Genomic DNA, 19,684 nt, shown 5'->3' with positions numbered 1-19,684 from the left:
AACAAATGAAAACTAGAGGGTTAAGTATTTTGGTTTAGCTATTGCAGGCAATCCCAATTCTGCTTCATGGGGAATGTGAAGAATTACATCATACATGAATAATCTAATTATTTTAAAATACACGTTTAATTACTGTTAACAACCTTCCAAGAATAAAATAAATTCTCAAGCTTCTAATTCTTTAAATTTTTTAGAAAGCATTTTAAATGATTGAGTCAAATTTTACCTAACCGTTCATTGCCCAAGTCAATCAAAATAATATATAAACTACTGACACATTTTTAGGATGTGGGGACTAAGCAGTTTTAGGGTATTTGATCCAATTCTGAATCCAGATATAAAATATTTACAACCATATGTAACACCCTTTGTATTTAATATCCTGCTTGGTTCTTAGTTTTGTTTTGTTTTATATATGAAGACATTAAAATACTCCCTGTATGGAGTCAGAGCTATTAGATGTTAATACCATGTAACTTTACTCGTCAAAAGTAAAATAAAACAAATATCCTGTTTGTGTGTAGTTTTTTTCAGCATATGTTTTATCCTCCTAGCATTACTTGTCTGACAACAAGTGGCCTCCTAAGAATACAGAATGACAGTTTCTCAGTAACTAAGCTATAAATATTTCTTCTAGGACTAGCGAAGAAAGTAAACAAGTCACAGTTTTCACATTAACAGATTTGAATAATAGCAGACAAAATTTTAACTATTCTATATAAAGTGATTTTAAGTATTGTTTTTACTATGTATAATTAAGGCAGGACAACTCTTACATTTTGAAGTATTTACACATAAATATTTTAAAATGATTATTCTGTTTTTGTTAATTAAATTGTTCAATATGTATATACACTAATGATTTTGAGATATTGGATATAAATTATTTTTCCAATCATAGGTACATTCCCTCATATGGAAACTCTCTGGTCATAGCACATGAAAAGGATAGGAAAGATGAATAGTCTTATTTACAATAACGGTTATCGACTTTGACATCTGCTCCCATAATTTCATGGTTTTTGAAAAGCTATGCTCAGAGTAAGCAAAATTATCATTATAATTTTAACTTTGAAGAGAAGAACTCCACAGCCTAGGCTTATTCTGAAAATTAAAGCAACGGATTTATCCTTTTTTTTTTTTTATTATTAAAGACGAGCACACAAGTCAAATTAGCAATTATATGAGTACATCTCTTCCCATAATCATTACTTTCCTTCCACTTTATATTCTTGATGAGAAAACCATCACATACTCAATAGTCCTTACAAACTATTCTGGCTTACAAATGATCAGAGTATGCAAAGACATGCTTTCTTTTTCAAAAAATGCAAAAATAAAAATAATAAAAAGACATATAGTTGTATTGTTTCATTACCAGGACCTAAAAATTATATCAACATACTTTCAACAGATCATTCCTTGCATTTTTTTTTTTTTTCTTCTCCATTCTTTAATCAAACTTTAGTCTTTTTAATAGGAGGTTAAAAAGCCTTTTCCTGTTTGGAAATTTCTGGCTAAACTAAGAACAAGCTCTGTCAAAGAACCCTCACTTTCCAAAGCAATGAGAGAGACCAGCCCTCTTACCACCTCAAGACTACCGAAAGGAAGGCTGAGGAACATCAGGAGGAAGAATGCACGGGGAAACTTCTTTGTGAAGACTGTCAAAGGGCTGTCTTTTTCTCCCTGTCCACCTGTTCAGAGAAAGGACAGGTTTTTCACCTCCCTTAATCAAGTTGCATGGCACTCAAGAGAACCCCTTGGAGGCCCTCGCCCCGCCCCTTCCGGCTCCTCCTTTCCGGCCGCTTTAGCACTGCGGCTTCGAGGCGGGAAGATGGTGATGCCGCCGCCGGCTCTCCCGTGGCACGGAGAGCTTCCTGGGCCGCTTCGCGTGGCCCGAGTGGTCAGAGGGGTCCGAGCAGCCGGTGCAGTTGCCCTGCGGTCGCGTCTTTTGCCCTGCATTCCTGCAGGGGTGTTTGAAGCCAAAGAAGCCTGTCTGTGCGGTGCTTCGCAGCGCTCTGGCACCTGGCATCTGAGCTGCGGGACTCAAGCAGCCGGTGGAGAGCACGGAGACATTGCGGCGGCTGCCATAAACATTTCTTAAAAAAAAAAAAAGAAAAAGAACCCCTTGGAGAACTTGACATGTGTCCTTTGAAATTGGGTGGCCACAACAACTGTATGTCTCGTATGTAAACAACTTCTAAAAGTCAAAGTCTGGCTGGAGCTGCTCGTGTAAAAGGAAACACGAAGTCTGCAGTAGGAACGAGTGACTCATGTACCACGGGCGGCCAGAGGTGCTTGTTTTTCAAGAGTCAGTCGTGGCCCCTGCAGAACTGAGCTAGAACTGAGTCCTGCTAAAAGGCACCCCACATGCCAGGCCTCAAGGGATGGTGGACGCCAACTCAGTAGAAGCCAGGAGCTGAGGGAGGAGTCGCCTATGAGGAGACAGTCGACTGTGGGATGTCACAGGTGAGTGGATCTTCTACGAGGTCACAAAATCACTCCATGAGAAAAATAGCGTTTGGGCATGTCGCAGAGAACGCCAAAGCCAAATTTAGAGAGCACCATTCGAGTTAGAATTGGTCAACCCGTGCTTGCAATTGTGGAGTTACGAGACAGGGAGCCAGCAGGTGGAAAAGATACAGAGCAACATTAAACTTTCACCGTCCTTCTGTAGGCGAAATCCGGCCTCTGTACCCCAGTACCAAATTGATCTCGGAGACAGAGTTTGGGGTGAAGTAGAAAAGAACAGCTTTATCGCTTTGTCTGGCAAAGGGGACCACAGCAGGCTAATGCCCTCAAAACTGTGTGTCCCCGACTTGGAGGGGGTGGTGAGGAGTGTTATAGTAATGGTTCAAAGAGGGCATGACCAGCTGGGGGACATTCTTCTGATTGGTTGGGGGTGAGGTAAGTGGGAGTCAGCGTCATCAGCCTTCTGGTTACAACTGGTCTGGGTCTACGTGCTTGTGGGCAGCATATAGTTAACTTCTCCCACCTGGTGGGTGGTTCAGTGTCTGCAAAACAGCTCAAACATATTGTTATGAATATCCCTTGGGGAAAACCAGGACCCTGCTCCAAGGCAGCACTATTGCTTTTTTTTTTTTCCTGGCTGCTCCTTCCTTGTTTCTCCATCCCCTCCCTTCCCTGATTAGCAACTGTTTGAACCTGCCCTTTGGAACTTAGGGAAGGTCATGGAGGCTGAATAAAGCCTATTTCCTGCTAACAAGAAAATGGGGGACACAGAAAGGCTTTTGTGCCCAGGAACCCCACAGGGTCCTGCTCGGTTTCACTTCCCCTGCAAGCTTTCAGTCAAATGAGAGAGTGAAAATTTTACTTCAATTGAACTAATATTTTTATACTTGGAAAAATTAATTCCTGAGACTGTCTAAAAAAATCTAAGGCATCTGAGAGATAGCATGCAGAAAAAAGGAAAAGGATTTGACAAAAGTTATTTGAAAATAGTAACGGAAAAAAATAAATCCATTTTCTAATGTGCCCATACTGCATTTCCTTACATTGATCCACTGGTAAATTGGTTTTGTGGTTTTCACTATTTATGTTTATGCGGTATTTCACAGCTTCTAACATGCTTTTATGTAGTTATCAAATTTGATCATCACCAAAAACCTGCAGATGCCAGAATAGGTATCATTGCTGTCCTTTCTGAGATGAAGAAGCTAGGTCTTAAAAAATGTCAGTTGTCTTTCCCAAAGCTGGATAACTAGTACCTGCAAAGGCAAGACTCTACATTAGCACTCTTCCCTCTGCTCTTTGCTCTCAAATGGAATCTGCCAGGAAGGAGCATATTTGGGATTCACTCATTTATTCGCTCATGACTGCCAACTACTCTATTCCTCTTCATGTTTTTATTTGATTTTTAATTTATTTCTTTTTAAGCTAAGTGCATCACTGCTGACTCAAATATTTGAGTAGAAACTTAGAGTTAACTTACTGCACATATAAAACTGGTGATGCTCTTACTGATTATAATAGTAAATGTTTAATTTACATAGAATGAACTGTACACATTCATGTATGCAATTTGCTATTTTGACATATGTATACACAAGGAATCATGACGAGGATGAAGGTAATTAACATATCAATCAACCCCAAAAGTTTCCCAGTGATCCATCCCTCCCTTCTGCCCATCCTTAACCTTCTCCCCGGGCAACCACTAATCTACTTTCAATCTGTATAAATGAATTTGCATTTTATATAAATGGAATCATATATAATCTTTTTTTCTGTTTCAATTTTGCATGGCATAATTGGGGAGATATTCATTCACAATTTTGTGTTTATCAATAGTGTGTATTGCTGAGTAATATTTCATTGCATAGATAGACCACAAATTGCTTATTCTGTTGATGAGCATTTGGATTGTGTCTAGTTTAGGGTTTTTACAAATAAGGCTTCTATGAACATTTTTGCACAAATCTTTGTATGAATATATACTTTAATTTTCTTTGATAAATACTTAGGAGTGGAATGGCTAGATAATATGGTAGGTGTATTTTTTTTCTAGAAACTTTCATACTGTTTTCCAAAGTGGAAAAAATAAGATGCAGCCAGACAAGCAGCTGCTGAGTCCAGAGTGACAAGAGTGGGAGGTGAGGAGGGGGATCAATATTGAGGCCAAGCACAATATTGAAGCTGCATTAAGCTCTACTTGACACTTTGTTATCAATTTTAGATTTCAAATCATAGACTGTATATTTCTTAAAAAATTTTTTTTAAATAAGAGAAGAAAAAGCTGTGTAGGAAAACACAAATAATTACAATTTTAAAAGAAGCCTTATTGAAAAAAAAATAAACCCACAACAAAAAACAAAAAAGGCAAATTTTCTCTTTTTGAAATTATCATTTCTAACTCTTAGGGCAAGTACAATGTCTCAGTTTCAGTGCTTATGAATTCTGGTTAGGTAAAAAAGAGTTTGCATTTTATCTTAAGCCTGTTTTTTACGATCAAAGGAAAACGTGTTTTAAAAAGGAAAAAAGTTCTCCTTTTACAGGTTTCAGAGGGTTAAAGAGGACATGCCTTTAAAGTCAAACCTTGAATGAAATAAGCCATGAGAAGTTGGAGGAAGGGGGGAGAGGCTGCATTACAAACACCTGTGGGGTAGGACGCACAGCTTTTCTCTCTGACCCAGGACAAATGCAATCCTGACTGTTAAACTATTTCTGGTTTCCAAATCTAACCAAAATTAAGTCTGAGAGAGACCTAAATTAGAAACCTCTTTTATTAAGGAAAAAAAATGTTAAAAAATAACCACCTTAAAACCCAGGGAAGTTAAATAGCTGGGTTTGGAGCAAATGTGCATAATAACTAATTAGTAGCCCCTGGCAGGATTAAAAACAGCTTTGGGGGGAGGAGTTAAATATAGATTGGTGCGTTTCAGTAGAGCCAGTTAGTACTCTTCCAGTAAAAATGGTGTGCCAACAGAATGCTGCCGGAACCAGGACTTTCTGGAAGTCTGCTCGGTAAGTCCAGCTCGCAGCGAAGCCTTGTCCACTGAAGGGTGGAAATCACTGTCCAGCAAAAGTGAGTTGTAATTAATGAGAAGGCACTCGCCAAAAAGAGTACGCAAAGCAAGAAACAGCGTTTTAGGCTGGTTCAGGGCAGAAATAAGCTGACAGGTTTGCTTAATCTGCTGTTTGCTGAAGACTTGTAACTGCCCCGTATTTTCAGCTGCTCAGACCAGCCTTCCCATAATGACAAAAAAAGTAGTTGTAGGGCTTCAGTGGAGTGGAAACAGTGACCACATTTCTTTGCCTCAGAAGGAGATTGGTGCCATTGGTTTGCTGGATTTTCCATTGACTCTAAATAAACAGGAATTTTTAGGTGAACAATTGGTCAAAAATGAGTTTAAATTTTACTAATGAAAGAGGAAACCTGGGACTAAAAAAGAGAGAGATCCCTCACTATAATTAAAGAATTCACTTTTGTGTGACCGTTTTGGTTTTAAGAATAAAATTTGTCAGAGCTACAACGGTTGAATAATTTAGGTTAAACCACAGGGCCCTGTGTGTAAGCATTGTTGTTATTGTTTTAATGGCAGAAATTAAACACCCATGGACATTTAGAAAATACAATAACCTTCCTTTTTGTGTCAACCAAGACATGACTTCAAAAGAGAGTTTCTGATGGCAGTACCAGAACGTTCTTCTACGCTTTCCTTTAAAATGGTAAATGACTTGATGAGCACCGTTTTTAATGCAGAAAAGCGACACCTGCCGATAAGCTGTGAAGAAACCAGCACTAAACATGCGAGGTTATGCAGACGTGGAAGAACTAAACTGTATGAATTCCTAGCATTAAAAATTCAAACTAAGGTTTCTGAGTGGAGAGCCTGTGGTTGCTCTGTGAGAATCATCTAGGTCTTATTTTCTGGTGACTAGAGGGCACTGGTGGTCTTCTGACGTCTAGGTCAGCGCAAGGCTAAATGCCAAGATTTTATGAATAATTAAGGGCTTCCTATCAAAATGTTTGTTCAGCTTAAGGACAAAGGGTTTCTGTTTTCTGGTCTTAAGGAAGAATGCAAGGGTTTGATTGGCATAGAAAGGAGTGTGGGGAAAGTGCTGAGAGGAAGCCAGGAGGAAGGGCCCTCACCTCCGCGGGCAAGTGCCCAGGAGCCCCAAATCTGCCTCTAGTCTGGGGAGTTTGTTAGGAAGTAGGATTGGGCCTTGAAGACAATCTTGTGTGTACCTTGTCTGCTAACAGCCTGACGATTGTTTACTAATACTCTGGCCTAAGTTATTTCACAGGGGTCGCTCCCTGCTACACAATGTTGAAATTACATTCAGAGATTTAAAAAAAAAAATTGTATGTGTAGCAGTATTTTTCCACAAAACTAAGTGCAAAATATCTTTAACAAATAATGATGGTAGTAAGAAATATTTGACATAATTGTGCAAAAATGCATCTCATTTTACAAAGACTTAGACATTTGTAAACATTTACAGAATATCTCCTAGGTTTTTAGACTGAACCTTACAATCTTACTCATTTTTCTTTGTATTTAAATGTGGCTGTTTGTCTAAAAAACATGCAAGTTCAGTGATCTCCAGTTCACCAAATATTCTCTCCCGCGGCACGAAGATGATAATGATGATTATAAAATACGACTGAACAAGACTGTACAAATAGATGAGCAGGCACACTGCAGGGCTGAACAGGGTCCAGTACAGTATAGGGAGCAATTTGACCAGAAGAATCCTGCGCTCAGACTTGCAAGGTGGAATTACAGTCTGTCCCATAAAGTAAAAAGTCTTCTCCCCCCAGTAGAAGGAGTGCAGCCTCTCTTCTTTCTCCTCCCACCACTTGTGGTACCAGAGCTGGAGGTCCTCCTTGGACTTGGGGAGGGTGTCCACTGGGTATCGGTGGACGTGGAAGTGGATTTCCTTGGGAAAGTCCTTGAGGAGGAGTTGCCTCTCTGTCTGAGGAATGATATGAGGATATGCCACCGTGGTGTCATGGACAGCGTCTAGGTTCTTACCTTCTCTTAGTCTACCACAAAAGTAAAGCCTGTAGTTCTTGGATGTAAGACATTTTCATATTTTTGAAGTCCATTCTTTTTAGCAAATTCATTACTTCGAGCCGTGCAATTTTCTGTGAGATCAGTCCCTTCTGGGAATATGAGGAGTTGAAGTGGTTCATGCATGTCACAAAAATAATCAGTCATGTCTTCAAAATGACTCTTGTCATCCTTCCATTTCCTGTGAGTGAAGATATAAGCAGCAGCCTGCATGGCCCAACCAAATCCAGGAATACTTTTGAGACTGGCTTTGAGGCAAATTTTTTCTAATCTGAGGTAGTTATGTCTCATCAGACAATTCCACAGAAATATTCAGTCCATTCTTGTTGGATGATTCATGATAACAGTTCTTTCTCCAGGAACAAATGCTTCACCTGTTATAATCACTTTTACACCAAACATGGTCTCCAGCAGTGCCACAGGTAGTGTGAGCCGGGTTGCCACAAGGCAGTTGTTGATCCAGTGACACCAAGATGGGTTTACAAACATCAAAGGTGAAAAGGGACCTGACATGAAAATGCTTCCAAAGATGCTTCCCCAAAATAGAGTGAGTATAAAGTAAATCCCTCTCCAAAAATGCTTCCCTGAAATAGAGTGAGTATAAAGTAAATCCCTCTCCAAAAATGCTTCCTCAAAATAGAGTGAGTATAAAGTAAATCCCTCTCCAAAAGTGCTTCCCCAAAATAGAGTGAGTATAAACTAAATCCCTCTCCATGATACCATGATTATCCTGGATGTGAGTCTTTGGTCAGACAGATGAATTGCAAATTTCTTCTTGTAGTCTGTATTTTGCCTTTCATTCTCTCAATGGTGCCTTAGATGATTCTTCCCTTTGAGTGCCTTTCCTACAGTGGGCCACGTTTACACTAGACCCTGCTGACTTTGATGATATAATTAAGTGTTCTGTAGTCTCAGAAATCAGAAGCCTAGAGGTTTCTGTAAAGCCTGGTTCTGTTATACCTTATTTGACCCAACAACCTCAAGGGGTTTACAGTTCTCCCGAAACTCAGTAACAAAGACCTCCCTGTTCTATCCTTGTTCTTAAATTAATTAATGGTATCTCCAATCTCCAGCAGTATAGTTATCAAAAAATCAAAGCAAACAGAACACCTTAGTTTTCTCTTTACTTGCTCAGTAGGTGCTCCCGTCCCCCACCCCACCCCATTAGTCCTCACAACCAGCCAATCTTCCATTCTGCCTTCAAAATGTGTGTGGCGGATGTGAACTTTGCTCTGTCCTAGTTAATGCCCTGGATCACTCCCTCACCACCTCTCATGCCATCTCTCATGGTCTGGAGCATGGAAACTGCCCTGAACTGGTCTCTTCCTTACATTCTGTCTTTAACCTTGTCAACACCAAAGTCCCCTCTCCAGAACATAAAGTTGATCATGTCACTCATCTGATTAAGATCCTTCTATATGTACCGCTGCCCACAGAATAAAGTCAGTCTCTGAGCTGAGAATTCACAGTCTTGCTCTAACCTTTCCTGACTTCTCTCTCAGCAACACGTGCAAAACTCTAGTCTGACCCCTGGGCACCCATGCCCTCTCACTCATCCTAACTTTGCATTGCTTTCTCCTTTGGCTAGAAGCCCTTCCTCCCTTTATCCTGCAGTCAGCTCCCTTCCTTTCTTGCACAGGACCAGTCCAGCAGAAGCAACTGTTCCCTTGTATGTGTTCATCTAAGTATCATCTTAGTGTCATCTAAGAAATCTTTGCCTAACTCTGGTCACAAAGATTTTTCTCCTTTGTTTTCTTCTAGGAGTTTCATTGTTTTAGTTTTCAAACTTACTAAATTTTTGAATAATTTTTTGTAAAAGATGTGAACTATGGATTGAAGTTCTTTCTTCTTTGTGTTCATCTTCTTCATCTAGAGCTGCATTTGTTGCCTCACTATTTAAAAAAAATTCTTTCTCCACTGGATTATCTCTGCACCTTGTCAAAAATCAGTTGTCCAAATATATCTGGATTTATTTCTGGATTCCCTGCTCTGTTTCATTGATGTACTGTTGGTCCTGATAGCAACACCACACTCCAAAATTACTGTCATTTCAGAATAAGTCTTAAAATCAGATAGTGTTAATGCTCCAAAACTTTTTGTTCATTTTTAAAGATGTTTTGTCCTTTGAATTTCCTTAAAAATATTAGAATCCACTTGTCAATTTCTACAAAAATTCCCTCTTGGATTTAGATTGAGATTGCATTAAATCTGAGAATGCCCTCGGAGAGAACTAACATCTTAACAATATTGAGGCTTTCGACTAATAAAAAAAAAAAGACCATCTTTAAAGATCTTTTAACATTTCTCCCAGCTATATTTTGTAGATTGCAGTGTGTTCACAGACCTTGCATATTTTTTCAGATTTATCCTTATCTGGTTAAGAGACCACATGAAAGTGAAAAGTTTTCTGAGACATGAGAACTATAGACTTTACCTTGCAGTAAAAGCAAGGAGCCATACTTCAGCACACATACAACTATTTGTATACAAAATAAGACAATAGAGTCTCCTGAAAAATGACTGTGGTTCATGTTGCTAGAGTTGCTAAGAGTAGGAAGGATGGGTGGCATCAGGCTTAGGGTTAGAATGAGTCTTCTTTTTTTTTTTTTAAATTAATTATTTATTTTTGGCTGTGTTGGGTCTTTGTTGCTGCATGCGGGCTTTCTCTAGTTGTGGAGAGCGGGGGCTACTCTTCGTTGCTGTGCGCAGGCTTCTTATTGTGGTGGCTTCTCTTGTTGCAGAGCACAGGCTCTAGGCGCGTGGGCTTCAGTAGTTGCAGCACGCAGGCTCAGTAGCTGTGGCTCGCGGGCTGTAGAGCACAGGCTCAGTAGTTGTGGCACACGGGCTTAGTTGCTCTGCGGCATGTGGGATCTTCCCAGACCAGGGCTCGAACCTGTGTCCCCTGCATTGGCAGGCGGATTCTTAACCACTGAGCCACCAGGGAAGTCCCGGAATGAGTCTTCTTGAGAAGGATTTAGAGTGAGACTGATGGTCAAAAGAGAATAAAGTTTAAGAATCTGTTGTGCACAGAATTGTTAATTTTTCTAGTGATGAAGTTTAAATTTTTATTCTTAGGCTGGTCTAAAATGGCTCCTCATGTCTCCTTGGCAAGTTCAGATAGATACACCATTTATTTCATATCACAGTGATTAACAGATCAGATGAAATAGCTGCTTTACTCTAACGCTGATTAACACCAGGTCAGGTTCTGTTCAATGTCAGTGAAATCCCCATGTCTGGCAACCTTTAGAAATTGAATAGCTAATAATCTGTGGTGGATGGTGCAGACACTGACCTTCCTAGAATCAAAGGGCTACATGACTACAGAGCCTCCTAAGACACCTTAGAGCTCTATGTACAATTAAATAATAATGTTAAATGAGAGTTCACATAACTTTAACAAAGGAGACCCTTTGAGTTTATGCCACCCTAAGTGGATTTCCTTCTCTCTTGCACACTCTTGAATCATTCTGGCTGTGTGGAACATATTTGCTATTGAAATGCCTCGCAGCTATGTTAAGTTGCTTGAGTGGCAATTGACAGTTCTGAAAGGCTGTGGCCTTGGAGGCTGATGGGTCTCCTACCCATCCTGAATTCGAAACAGAGAGAGTTATTTTTAATTCCATTATCAGTGCACATGACTGTCCTTGCTGGGCAAGTGAGCCAAACTGCTGTGATGTTTCTGTTGCTGAGGTGAGAGAGATGGAGGGCAGCTAGTAGTTTCACATGATCCTTTAAGGTCGTAGACAACATTGAAAAAAGAATCACAATCCAAATAAAATAAATAAAATAAAACAGCCATTTTAGTGAACTAATCAGGAATACCAAATGTTTATCACTGAAGCAAAGTTACAAGGATTTTCTAGTGTGATTATTCTACCTAAACTTAATAATTCGAGTGTTTATGGGAAAATGGTGATGGTACAAAGACCAACTTATTATAAAAAGATCTCTTGACATTCATTTCGTAAAGTGTTTTTTGAAGACATGTTTAATCTTCCCAACAATTTTATCTCCATGAGAACTTCATGCAACTCACACATTATCCCATTCTTCATAAATCACTCAGCTACAGACTTGAAACTTCAATTTGCTCAATTCAACACTTACTGAGCTAGCACATGCAAAGCATTAAATTAGGGCTGGAGGGGATTCCAAGATAAAGAGAACATAGCCTTTACCTTCTGGGGGATCACAGTCTAATAGGGAAGAGAGGCACACATATCAATAATTTTAAAACAAGGGAATCTCTGCTAAGTGTTTCTACTGTGTTGTGGAAAGAGAGATGAATTGTGGCTATGTGCAAAGATGTAAAAATAGCACTTTTCTTGTACTGATGACTTCTGCAACCTCTTCATAAGTCTGTTTTTGCTCACCATGTTATGATATATCATCAGATAGAATACTTGAAGTTGTAAGTACAATAATAATTAACTAACATTGGCTTAGTGAGAAAAAGAAATCTTATATACACATAAAGTAATCTGGAAGTAGGTGATTCTAAGCGACGTACAGTCACATAGTATCATTAACAACTTGGCTCTTTTTTAACTCTCTACTCTGCCATCTTCAGTAGTGATTTTTCATCCTTTAGCTTGTTGCTTCCTGGTTGCAAGAGGGCTGCTTCAGCTCTAAGCATCACTTGCTATGCAATCCATCCAAAGTAAGAAGAAGAGGCAAGATTTCTCACTCTTTATATCAGGGAGAAAAGTCCTGCCCAGTAGCAACCCAGGACAATTTCTCTTACATCTTATTTGCCAGCACTGGGTCATGTTTACTCCTAAGCAGATGGGTAGCCCTCAGCTTACTTGTCTTTGATCAATCATATCCCATTTCCTGAATCTGTGGGTGTGGGGGTCTGCTTTCCTTGCGCATGTCACTGCCCAAACACAACTGAGAATATGTAAGCCAAAAAGGAGGGAGAAGGAGAGTTCGTTACCAGCAGCATCTGCAAGAACATATCCACGTATCTAAGCACTCAGAGCTTATGTTACCGGAAGGGGAACCCCTTCCAGGGCCCAAGAATGGGCTCTTGTCTAACACTCCGTAATGAATTGTCAGATGAGACACACATACTGACAAAGCAAAAGACTTTATTGGGAAGGGGCGGCCAGGTGGGGAGCAGTGGTGAACCTTTCACCTTGTCAGGGTGAAAAGTTCAGCCTTCTGGGCTGAGGTGACTGAGGGAGGAGACCCTCTCTCCCTGGTTTCTTCTAGGCTCCCTGTGGCATATCCCACTTTCTTCTCTCCTCTTTCCACGAAACTACTGACATCCTTGTACCATTCTCCTTCTGGGTCAGTTACTAGTGTCTCAGATAGGTTGGGACAAGAAGAGTATAATTCATCTATAACTTGCATGCATTGGTGGTCTACGGGGGAAGTATGGGGATCTGGTTTTAAGGAGGCTGGATTTAAAGTCTGACAGATGCTTAGTTTTATTTCTGGGGTGACAAGGAGGAGGGTCTGGTATTGGGTAATCCCTCCCCCACCCTCCCGCCATTCCTCTATCCCCTTTAGTCTCTAAGACTGCTTGCACCTGGTGGGGCGTGTGCACTGTGGTGGGTTGACCCAGGGTCCATTTAGAGGCCTCTTTAACCATAAGAGCGGTGACTGCTACTGCCCAGAGGCAAGCGGGCCAGCCTTTGGCCACCTTGTCTAGTTGTTTCAAGAGGTAGGCCACAGGCTGTAATACAGGCCCCACCATTTGTCCCAACATCCCCAAAGCGGTTCCCACCCGTTCAGAGACATACAACCTAAAAGGCTTTTCTAGGTTTAGGAGGCTTAAAGCTGGGGCTATAGTGACGGCCTCTTTCAGAGTATTAAAGGCCACCTTACAGGTCTTATCCCAGTCAAGTGGCCCTTCTTTCCCTTTTAGTTTTTCATATAGGGGTCGGGCCAGATTCCCATAAATGGGAATCCAGATCTGGCAAACCCCAGTTATCCCTAAAAGCTGTTTTCTAGTTTGGGGACAGGGGGTATTTAAGATAAAGGATTTCCTCTGAGGGTCGAGCATTCTTTTCCCTTCTGTAATTATGAACCCAAGGTATTTTACTTGGGTTAAGCTTATTTGAGCTTTCTTAAGGGACACTTGATATCCCCTTTCATAAAGAAAATTTAAGGTTTTAATAGTATCCATTTGAGAGCTAGTAAAGTCTGGGCTTGCTGTGAGCAAGTCATCTGCATATTGTATTAGGTTACTGTTTGTTAAGGTTAATTGTCTTAGTTCTCTCCCCAGGGAAGTCCCGAATATATGGGGGCTGTCTCTGAAATCCTGTGGTAGCTGCGTCCAGCAAAGTTGTATGGCTTACCTTGTTTCTGGATCTTGCCACTCAAAAAGACAAAGAGCTTTTGGGACTGAGGATGGAGGGAATGCGAAAGAAAGCATCCTTAAGGTCCAGCACTGAAAAGTACTTAGAGGTTGCCAGGACTTGGGATAGAAGGGTATATTGGTTTCGGGACTGTGGGGTGGATGGGAACCACAGTTTCATTGACCACTCTTAGATCCTGGACGAATTGATAAGATCCATTCAGATTCTTAACAGGCAGGATTGGGGTGTTGCAGGGAGACTCACAGGTGATTAGGATTCCAAAATCCCAGTATTTGTTAACTAGCAGTCTAAGGCCCTCAAGAGCTTCTGGTTTCAAGGGGTATTGTCTTTTCCAGGGGTAGGGAGCATTTGGCTTCAGGAGGATCTTTACTAGTGAAACATTTATAGCTAGTCCCGGTCTAGAGACATCCCACAACTGGGGATTGACTTTATCCGAGAAAGGGAGGGAGTTCTTTCCTGTGTCTGACTGCAAGTGTTCAGACACCAGACAAAGAAAGTTATTGGTTTCTAGCTTTCCCCAAGTCACTCTGGTCTGGAGGTGGCAAAGGGGGTCTCTCCCCAATAGGGGAGCAGGGCAACTGGGGATATATAAGAAGGGTCCCTTGCCAGTTGCCCACCTTACAGTGGAGGGGCTTAGTAAAATTTGAGTTTTGGTGTTTTCCATGTACCCCTGTCACCGTTTTAGTCAGGGAGTTTAAAGGTCCTAGCTGGAAAGGAAAAACAGAGAAGGCATCCCCTGTATCCAAAAGGAAGTTCACATCCTTACCTTCTACTTGCAGAATCACCCAAGGATTAAGAAGTGTGATTTGGATCTCACCATTCGAGGGGGCTTGTCAAGCCGCTGGGCATCTTCAGTCCTGGTCTCCCAGGACTAACACAGACAGGGCAGGTTTATGGGTCTCCACATGCCTTCCCTTAGGGCGATGTGGATACTCACCTTTCTAATGTCCGTCCTCTTTGCAGTAGGCACACTGGGTTCGTCTCAGCCACAGTGACCCCTAAGGTGTTTTTCCCTTTCTCACTCTCTCCATGGGCCTCACCCAGTGGTAGGGTGAACCAAGGTCAAGACTTTAGCCTGTAGATTGGCGAAGAATCAGGTCTGTTTCTCTATCCTCCTATCTTTTCAGGCTTCTCTTTTTTCCCTCTTGGCCTCCTCCTCTCGGTCCCTATTTAGAAACACCTTTTTTTTTTTTTTTTTTTTTTTTTAACCTCATCCACTAGCTCAGAGATGGGGTCTCTGGTCCTTTTTCTAGTTTTTGTAATTTTCTCCTTATGTCCAGGGTTGCCTGGGTTATGAAGGAATGGACCAGTAGGACTGTACCTTCAACACTTTGTAGATCGATTTGGGTAAAATTTTTGAAGGCCTCCATGAGCGTTCTCAAAAAGAGGGCCAGATTTTCACTGTTTCTCTGGGTAACCTCTTTTATCTTATTATAATTAATGGCCTTCTGGACCCCCTGGGTCATTCCCTGCAGTAGGCTAATAATGAGGTGTCTTAGGGATTACCTCCCTGCATTTGTGTTGGGGTCCCAATTCAGCTTTGCAGAGGGGATTGCCTCTTCTGCAGGGGCCAGGTCGGCACCCATCCACCGCAGTTCATCAGCCACTGTTCTGGCCTGATCTAGGATTCTAGCTTTTTCTTCATTACAATACCAGGTGAGAATGACCATCACATTCCTCCATGTGAAAGAGAAGTTAAGGCTAAGACGCTCAAATTCATCACTAAATTCTGGGGGTTTTCAGAATATGAACCCACTTATTCCCCACATTGGGTGATGTCTTGCATGGAAAAGGGAACATGAACCTGCATGATTCTCCCTTCCCCATCTGGTACTTCTCTTCATGGACGAATTTTGCCTGAGGAAGACCTTTCCTCATGTGGAGGGTAAAGCTTATTTCCTGATTGTAATCTCATGGGGGAAAGGGTATAAGGAGGCGGAGCTGAGGCTAGGAGACTTTCCCCAGATCTTATGGTCTCCGGGGCAGCCAGAATTTCCCTTCCCTTGCCCTCCCCGTCTGCCTTGGGGGAATCAGGAGAACGTAGAGGGTGTCTTCCGTCCCAACCTTTGCCAAAAGTATTTTGAAAGGGCATTTATCAGGGTCCCTGAGCTTACATTTTCTCCTTTTCTCGGGATCTTGGAAGAGGGCCATAAAGGCTTGGACACAGGGAACGTCATCGTTCTTACCCTCGTGTTAAATGATGTTAAATCCTAGTGACCCCGAAGGGGGCCATTTTTCCTCTTACCCCAAGGAGTAAGTAGGCCAGTCCTGGGTGCAACATCTGATACGTTTTTTTCCTTTTTAGTCCATCCAGCCGGTATCCCTCTCAGTGAACTAAAAGACAACCCAGTGATGTGTCCGAAGGGAAACTAGGCTTGTTTCCCATTTTGATGGCTGTATAGTTTGTATCCTGTCGCCAGAGGACCAGTGCAGCTTCTACAACCTCTGGAGAGGTTGTAAGTTCTCTCTTGGTCCCAGAGTGCGTGATTGTGTATGTGCCAAAGGAAATGCTCAGTGGTAAGCACAATCAGAGGGCCTGTAGGGCTGGTCCCAGTTGGTAAGTTAACCTGTAGACATACGTCTAAGGTGTTAACTTTCATCCAAGACCAGGTGAGACTGTATGGAACCCCGTCAACCACTTCCACTTGGAAACACTCGGTCAGTTGGACAACCAAATGACTGAATTTATAGAAACAGGGTGTCTGATGAAGGGCTTCTGTCACCCAATTATACCCCCAGGAACAGAAAGCACAATTGACAGGGAGGAAAGATTGTAGTGTCTCAGAAAATCTCTTATGAAGACTTAGAACTTCAGATCTGAGTACTGACAAACAGAGTAAATGGAAATATCTTGGGTCTTCAAAGATTTCAAAAGGAGGAAAGGGGGCCAGGTTGAAGGAAGAGGGGAAGGAGGAGGGACAAGAGGGGTGGACTTACAGACATCTCCTGCCACCTGCAGATGCCCAGGCATTACGGGACTTTTCCCTGGGCTTCCAGGAAGGGAAGATGGGAACTCGGGCCAATCAGAAACTAGATATGAGATAATTCGAGTTCTCTGCCCACCGGAGGTGATCAGGCTCCGGCCCTCAGATAACTGAGGCCCTTCAACCAGACTCCTGCATCCAGGACCAGGATAGAAGGAAGAAGGGTTGGATAGGTGGGTGTTGAAAAGAGGAAAGGGAGAGGGAGGGGAAGAGAGGTCAACAAAGTCTCTTGTTCCTTACCCATTTGGAGCACTCTGGCCAGGCATTCGAGTCTGGAGGAGACCAGGGGTAAAAGGGTCCCGGTTGTGGCTGCTGGGTCTAGTCTGTCGGCGGGTGAGCTGGTCCTTGAGTACCCTGAGTGGTTGGGATGTCATTCGTAGCAAAGAAGGGGTTCCACCAGAGTCACCAGTTGTTACTGGAAGGGGGACCCCTTCCAGGGCCCAAGACTGGGCTCTCGTTTAACACTCGGAAATGAATTGTCTGAGGAGACACACGTACCGACAACAAAAGACTATTGGGAAGGGGTGCCCAGGCGGAGAGCAGTGGGGTAAGGGAACCCAGGAGAACTGCTCTGCCACGTGGCTTGCAGTCTCAGGTTTTATGGTAATGGGGTTAATATCTGGGTTGTCTCTGGCCAATCATCTTGCTTGTGCCCATATTTGGTCTGACTCAGGGTCCTTCCTGGTGGTGCACACATCTCTCAGCCAAGATGGATTCCAGTGTGAAGGTTTCTGGGAGGTAGGCAGGACATACTGTGGGCTGGCATCTCCTCCCTCCTTTTGGCCCCTCCTGAATTCTTCTGGCTGGTGGCAGCTGGTTAGTTCCGTGTTCCTTACTGGGACCTCCTGTTGTGAGATAACTCCCGCAAGCAGTCATCATCATGCCTGGCCAGGGTGGGTGGTTTTGGTCAATGGTTCCCTAACACTTACACCATCACTAAAACTGAAATGACTGCACCATCACCAGATCTAAAATAATCCTTTCCAGTAAAGAAATCATGGAGCAAGGAAGGTAAAATAGTGAAGGATGAGGAATATCCTCATAGCTCAGTCAAGGGGTTTTGGAGTATGGGTGTTATGGGAACAGCACTATACATGTGATTCTCAAGCCGCATTACAGTTGCCCGAGAAGCTTTTAAAAATATTGATGCCCATTTTAGATACTTCATTTAAGTGGAATTATGCAGTATTTATCTTTCTGTGGCTGGCTTATTTCATTTAACCTAGTGTTCTCAAGCTTCATCCCTGTTGCAGCATGTGACAGGATGTCCTTCTCTTTTAAGCCTGAATAATATGTATAAACCATATTTTCTAATGGGTTAGAGTTTCAACCATGCAAGATGTAAAAATTGTAGAAAATTGTAGAAATCTGTCCAGTAACTTGCATATAGTTAACAGTACTGTATTTACACTTCAAAATTTGTTAAGAAGGTAGATTTCATGCTGTACGTTCTTTACCAAAGTACAATGCATATATTGATGCCCAGGTCACTAAAGATACAGATTTAATTGATCTCAGCTGGGGTCTGGGGATTTCTTGGTTTGGGTGTTGGTTGGTTGGTTGGTTTTACATTTCCCATGACAATTCTGAATTGTAACTGACCGAGGCAGTCTTAACATTCCCCTCAGCTTAAACAAGTTTCTTCTTGATCATAGGTCCCTGCCCTCCCTTTTCTTAAAGCATTTAGTTTAGAAAAATTGTGATTGTACATTTTTCCTCTGCTTCTTTGAAATGTATGTAATTCTTTTCCCAGCCTCTTGCTTTGTAAGGGTAAGCAATGACATGAAACTATTAGGATAGCCAGAAAGAAACAGGGGGACAATATTTAGACACCGAACACTAAGAAGCTCTTAATTTCCACGGAGAAGAAGTTGGGATAAGAGATGGAGAAGAGAGGGTGGCAAAAATAATATTAATTTTTTAGGGTGCCCCTGAAAATTCTTCTTATCAGTACTGCTGCCTAGGTAAGAAGACATTAAGACTAGCTAAGTCACCCTAAGCTAAGTCCCAGTTTTCTACATTCAAATCTTGCCCTTTTTGTAGCAGGAAGGGATGGAGAGCAGGAAAACAACTGATGAGATGGGAACCTACATCGTTCTCTCTCCTTCAGTGTCAGTTTAAGGCAGTGTGTCTAGCATATAATTTTCATAGAATTGGTTATCTGTGAATGGGAATTATAGGCCAGATCTGCAGAAACAGTTCCTTGGATGGTTTGTGAAAGTTCAGTTCTCAGGTAGGAAGTTAGGTCTGTTACCGAAGTAGACATGAAGCCCTCCTCTTGGGGCCCTAGCTGAACCAAAGTCCCCTTGCCTGGTCAGGGAGTTCTTGCCTGGTCAGGGAGTTCTTTCCTGCTCAGGTTCACACTGCCAGTAAGGAAACTGAGTTTGGTGCAAGCAAAACAGACTTTCATTCAATGGCCAGAGAATGGAGAAAGGGAGCTCAGGCTCTAAAGGCACCTTCTCTCTGAAGGGTGAAAAGCGGGGGACTTTTAAGGGGTAAGGGACACGTGCAGGATCAGAAACTGGGGGAAAGGGTGGAGATTTCCAGGAATAGCCTGTGCATTGCGCAGTCCTTCAGGCCCATATTGTGCCTAGTAGAGGGCAGATCCTCCCTTTGGGCAAAGATCTTAGCATGGTAATGAAGCAAAGGTGACTTTCTGACACCTCTAGGTTTCATCTGCACAGGTGTGTTCCTGTGGTCAAGTCAGCCAGTTAGGGCCATTGACCACTGTATATCTCTCAACGTAGAGCTGCAAAGCATCTCTGCCCAACACCAGGTAATTTTGAAACAAACACAGCGTTAAATCAGGGCAAGGAAAGTTGTGACCTTTAGC

The 19,684-nt window shown here is 42.2% G+C and overlaps 1 protein-coding gene across 1 annotated transcript; it reads right to left on the bottom strand.

Annotated features, from left to right (window-relative positions):
- Positions 1 to 6,113: 6,113 nt before the first annotated feature.
- Positions 6,114 to 17,225, bottom strand: LOC132368381 (lysocardiolipin acyltransferase 1-like). The gene is given in 8 exon segments (XM_059927078.1): positions 6,114 to 6,245; positions 7,127 to 7,201; positions 7,204 to 7,508; positions 7,511 to 8,122; positions 11,123 to 11,127; positions 13,028 to 13,495; positions 15,374 to 15,544; positions 17,092 to 17,225. Coding segments are annotated over 8 exon segments (1,902 nt in total).
- Between the last annotated feature and the right edge of the window lie 2,459 nt (positions 17,226 to 19,684).

Source organism: Balaenoptera ricei, chromosome 7 (assembly GCF_028023285.1).
Source record: "Balaenoptera ricei isolate mBalRic1 chromosome 7, mBalRic1.hap2, whole genome shotgun sequence".
Taxonomy (NCBI): domain Eukaryota; kingdom Metazoa; phylum Chordata; class Mammalia; order Artiodactyla; family Balaenopteridae; genus Balaenoptera; species Balaenoptera ricei.
The sequence above is the reverse complement of the archived record's forward strand: the minus strand, read 5'-3'. Positions and strand labels throughout refer to the sequence as shown.